Source organism: Anarhichas minor, unplaced genomic scaffold (assembly GCF_050575085.1).
Source record: "Anarhichas minor isolate MPS153535 unplaced genomic scaffold, ASM5057508v1 ptg000135l, whole genome shotgun sequence".
NCBI lineage: Eukaryota > Metazoa > Chordata > Actinopteri > Perciformes > Anarhichadidae > Anarhichas > Anarhichas minor.
The window spans coordinates 327501-332500 of NW_027466581.1; the positions used below are offsets into that span (position 1 = coordinate 327501).

At 45.5% G+C, this 5000-nt stretch overlaps 1 protein-coding gene across 1 annotated transcript in view; it reads left to right on the forward strand.

Moving 5' to 3' along the window:
- rbpjl (recombination signal binding protein for immunoglobulin kappa J region-like) overlaps nucleotides 1-5000 on the forward strand; it is a 22650-nt gene that overhangs the window by 8479 nt on the left and 9171 nt on the right. Inside the window, exons 3-8 of the mRNA XM_076083515.1 lie at nucleotides 62-193; nucleotides 577-647; nucleotides 763-881; nucleotides 1781-1955; nucleotides 2689-2826; nucleotides 4041-4153. Of these exons, the coding sequence (XP_075939630.1) occupies nucleotides 62-193; nucleotides 577-647; nucleotides 763-881; nucleotides 1781-1955; nucleotides 2689-2826; nucleotides 4041-4153 (748 nt within the window). The remainder of the gene's footprint in view (nucleotides 1-61; nucleotides 194-576; nucleotides 648-762; nucleotides 882-1780; nucleotides 1956-2688; nucleotides 2827-4040; nucleotides 4154-5000) is intronic.

Below are 5000 nucleotides of genomic sequence, written 5' to 3' on the forward strand. Positions count from 1 at the left end.
AGACACACCTACACACTATTTCCTAGTTGTTTGTGACTTGACGGCATTCTCGTCCAATCAGGAGACTGGAGCTGGGGTTTCAGTGTCAGTTACTGGAAGCAACAAGGCAACCAGGAAGAGAAGCTCACGCCGACCAGAGCGTCACCATCCTGCACGCCAGGGTCGCTCAGAAGTCCTACGGCAACGAGAAAAGGTTGGACGAGTTAGTTACAAAGTCAAAGTATTTAAGTATTATCAGCTTCATGTAGTTAAAGTAGTTAAAGTATTGATTGATGAGTAAAATGTTTTCTTATTCTATCAGATGTTTATAGATTAATATTCCTGCTGCATTAACTTTTTATCCTGTTTAATCTACATCAACGCATCATATTCTATAAGATCATGAAGACGTAGGATGATTCTCTTAACACGTAGAGGAAATCTTCATCCTTCAGTTTATCAAAAATATTCAACACCAACACATCTGGAAATACGTGGTTTTACCTGAAGAGAAACCAAAGCTGTCAGACAAATGTAGTAAAAAGTACAATATTTACCTCTAAGAAGTTAAAGTCTGAACTGATTCGTGACCGTCAGGTTCTTCTGCCCTCCTCCTTGTGTTTACATCAGCGGTGATGGATGGAGGGTCATGCACGACCATCTGAAAGGTGAAGAAACTCAAACATAGTCGTCTTTAGAGGAAAACGTTGAATACAGCTGTTTGTTGAAGAAGTGTCTCCCTCGTCTTCCTCCCCCCTTCACCTCTCCTCCCCTCTCCTCCAGCTGCCGGCCGCGGTGGAGACTCGGTGTACCGGCTGTGTGGTTACATGTGTCTGGACAGCTCCGCTCAGTCTCTGGCCGACTCCTTCAAACTGGCCTTCAACGAGCAGCCGGACTCCAGGGTGAGAGGACTGTGTGATGTGATGCCATGTCCACAGCTGTCTTCTGTCCGTCTGTCTCCAGCCATCTGTCAAAGTCCTTTAATGACAGACGTCAGTTATCTGGAGGTTCAAACTTGCCTCTGTTCAAATTCCTCTCCAGACAACAGCAGTTCTGTTGTCTCCTTAAACCCTCTCAGTCCTGAGCAGAGGATGGAGACTGATCCACATTTACATGGTTGTACAGTTAGAGAATCTATAGCTTTAGTATTTTCTCACATCAAAGAGTTTATATGTGAAAACAGATTTAGATTTTAGAAATAAAGGGGAATATTTGCTCCCACTTCTGCTTTGAGTGAAGTCTGTGTGTGACACAAATAAACTTCATTGTGTCAGACTCCACAGCTCCAAACCACAGACCGGACATAAGAGGTGGAGGTAGTCATTGTGGCGTCTCTCGTTGGTTTGTGGACTGATGTTTTGAAGCCTCCAGTTTGGCCTTTTAGCTCTATGCAGGCACCTCTTGTCACCAATATCATTGATGCTCAGTAGATGGGTACCAACGATGTTCTGGGCGGTTTTTAATCATCCCTGTTCTGTTTGTAATGTTTCCAGACTGACCTCAGACCTGCAGTCTGTTGTGTCTGATGGACAGACGTGTCTCTGTGTTTGTTGACCTAAACGAGACAATCGCCTTTTTTATTACTGTCGCTTGTTGACTCGACAAACAGAAAAACACTCTGTGTGTGTCCACCGGCCTCTTCCTACGTAACGTGAGACAGACATCAGTGTGTGAAAATCACCGGAAAACCTTTAGTTCCTAAACATCTCTTCATCTGCACACTTTTCCTGCAGACTTCTGAGCATGGATTGAATATCACAAACACTGTTTTAATAAAGTCCTCTCTGTCTTTGTCCACCAGATGTTTGCGTCGGCTAAGTCCCTGTTCATCTCCGATCAGGACAAAAGGAAACATTTCTGCCTGCTGCTGAGGCTCTTCTTGGGAAACAGACAGGAAGTGGGTTCGTTCCAGAGCAGGATGATCAAAGTCATCTCCAAACCGTCCCAGAAGAGGCAGTCCATGAAGAACGCCGACCGTGAGTCCGTCTGCTGATTTTATCATTTAAAGTCACCTGTAGTTTAATCTAATGCAATGGTTTTTCAGAATCAGGTTTATGTCAGGGTTTGGGTAATGGTTGTAATGGTTGTAACGGCCGTAATGGTCGTAATGTTCGTAATGTTCGTAATGTCCGTAATGGCCGTAATGGCCGTAATGGCAGTAAAGTTCGTAATGTTCGTAATGGTCGTAATGGCCGTAATGTTCGTAATGGCCGTAATGGTCGTAATGGCCGTAATGGCCGTAATGTTCGTAATGGCCGTAATGTTCGTAATGGCCGTAATGGCCGTAATGTTCGTAATGGCCGTAATGGCCGTAATGTTTGTAATGGCCGTAATGTTCGTAATGGCCGTAATGTTCGTAATGGCCGTAATGGCCGTAAAGGCCGTAATGGTCGTAATGGCCGTAATGGCCGTAATGTTCGTAATGGCCGTAATGTTCGTAATGGCCGTAATGTTCGTAATGGACGTAATGTTCGTAATGGCCGTAATGGCCGTAATGGCCGTAATGTTCGTAATGGCCGTAATGTTCGTAATGGCCGTAATGTTCGTAATGGCCGTAATGTTCGTAATGGCCGTAATGTTTGTAATGTTCGTAATGGCCGTAATGTGTCTAACAGGTCTTAAATGATGTGTCCACCAATAAAATGCACATTCCTGAGTCCCTGTTCTGTGTGTGTGTGTGTGTGTGTGTGTGTGTGTGTGTGTGTTCAGTGTGTATCTCCTCGTGCTCCAGAGTAGCTTTGTTCAACCGTCTACGCTCTCAGACGGTCAGCACTCGTTACCTGTCGGTGGACAGAGGAGCCTTCATCGCCAGCGCCAGGCAGTGGAGCGCCTTCACCATCACCCTGGGTACGTGTGTGTGTGTGTGTGTGTGTGTGTGGCTCACACATTGACTTTTTATTCCATACTGTAAATGTCATATTAAGGTCAGTCTATCAATGAATTGTCTGTTTGACTTTAAATAGATGAAACGTGTTTTAACAATCTTCTTCAAGAGGAACTCTTCGTTCACATAATCACACCGATTGTTGTTCATTGGTCCAAATCATCAGCTGGTATGTTGAGTTCAGACTGTAAGAGATGAGACTCTTACAACCGTTAAACCGTCCTCAGAGCAGTGAGCTGCTGTGAAGCGATGGACACGAGGACATGTGGACGGGGGGAGACGGGGATTCGAACCGCCAACCTTGTGGTTAAAGGACCCCACGCTCTGCCCACTGAGTTTTAATCACGTTGTGAATTAAAACTCAACAAAACATACTTGGTTATGTTCAGTAAAAACATCAAAGTTTGGCTTAAAATAAGTATGTTTCTGATGTTTTTTAAGTCATGGACATATATTAATATTAGTCAGTGTTGAGTTTTGGTTCCGCTCCACGGTTTGTGCAGCGTATCCTGCTGATATGATTATTAAGATGTAGGTTTCAAGCTGCAATACCTGGACAACATTAAATGTCTTGTTACGGTCGTTTTATGAGCCAGTTTAATATGCATTTTAAAAACTATTCTTGATCATTTATTTATTCCTTTAAACATTTCCTCACAGCCCGTCATTATAAACCTTGTGACAGGCCTCCTGTGCAGTGTGTGCCTCACCTTGCCTTGTTCCAAGTGCATGCTGGGATAGCTTCAGCTCCTCTGTGTCTATGCATCTGAGTCGCTTCCTGTTACAGCTGTAAACGTGGTAGTTTCTTTATTCATCTGACTCGTCCACATCTGTGGAGTCAACATCAGACGGCGTCTCCCCATGAATACGGTCACTGTGAGTTTCCCTCACACTCGTCTGAGAGCTTATTTATCCAACACCGACCTCCCACCACCAGCTACTAGACCTCAGTCATTCACACACACACACACACACACACACACACACACACACACACACACACACACACACACACACACACTTCATATAACTCTGTCTGTTTCCAGCTTTTTATTTCTCACTCATCCCTCCAAATAGCTAAACGTCTTTGCGTTCAGTTGATTCATTGTGTGTGTGTGTGTGTGTGTGTGTGTGTGTGTGTGTGTGTGTGTGTGTGTGTGTGTGTGTGTGTGTGTAGTGGGGGACCAGCGTGCTGACCAAGGAGACTTTGTGCGGAGTGAAGGCTTCATCTGTTACGGCTGTGTGGTCCAGTTAGTGTGCACCGAGTCCGGAGCCGCTCTACCACCCATGGTAACACACACACACACACACACACACACACACACAGGAACACACACACACACACACACACACACACACAGGAACACACAGATGTACAGTAGATGTACAGTCCATCATGAGGTAGAACTTTATCTCTCAGGTATTTACTGACCCGACCACTGTTGTTGTTGTCGGGACGAAGGACTGTTGCTGTTGCAGCGCTTTGCATTCTGGGATACAGTAGTTGAAGTAGAGACTGGTCCGATGCATACTGGAGATCTGTTGTGTCTCTCAGGGCCACCGTACAGAGGTGACTGCTGTTCAGTTCAGCATCAATCCGAGTTAAATCCTTTATGAAGAGAAATGAGATGATCTCTTTCTAAACTCTGTGTGTGTGTGCAGAGCAGCACTGATGCATTGTGGGTCTGGTCTGATTGGGTCTCATCACCCCTCTGAGCCTCTACATCTGTGCAGGTGTTACGTTACCTGCTGTTATTGTTAAACCAGACCTCCACTGTGAGTTAAACGTGGACAAATCCTCCACAATTCGCTGAGCGGACTCTTTCTCCTCCTCCACCGCCGCCATAACAACCTGAAGGTTCATCTGCACCTCAACGTGTTTTTGTAGTTGAGGCCTTTTTGAAGACAGAGACATTTTGTTCCTGCTGAGTCGTCGTTTGCGTGACGAGCAGCTGGAGGTTGTGGTCGGTTCTGAGGAGGTGAAGGTGGACCATCGTTCAGCTGGATCAGCAGTTTAGTGCGTGCGGTGCAGTGAAGGGTGTGTTTGAATGTGTTAATGCTTTCAGGATGAGGGCTCAAGGTCTGGAGATACCAGGAGGTATTCATAGTGGAGCAGCTGTAGTCTCGCTCACTCTCT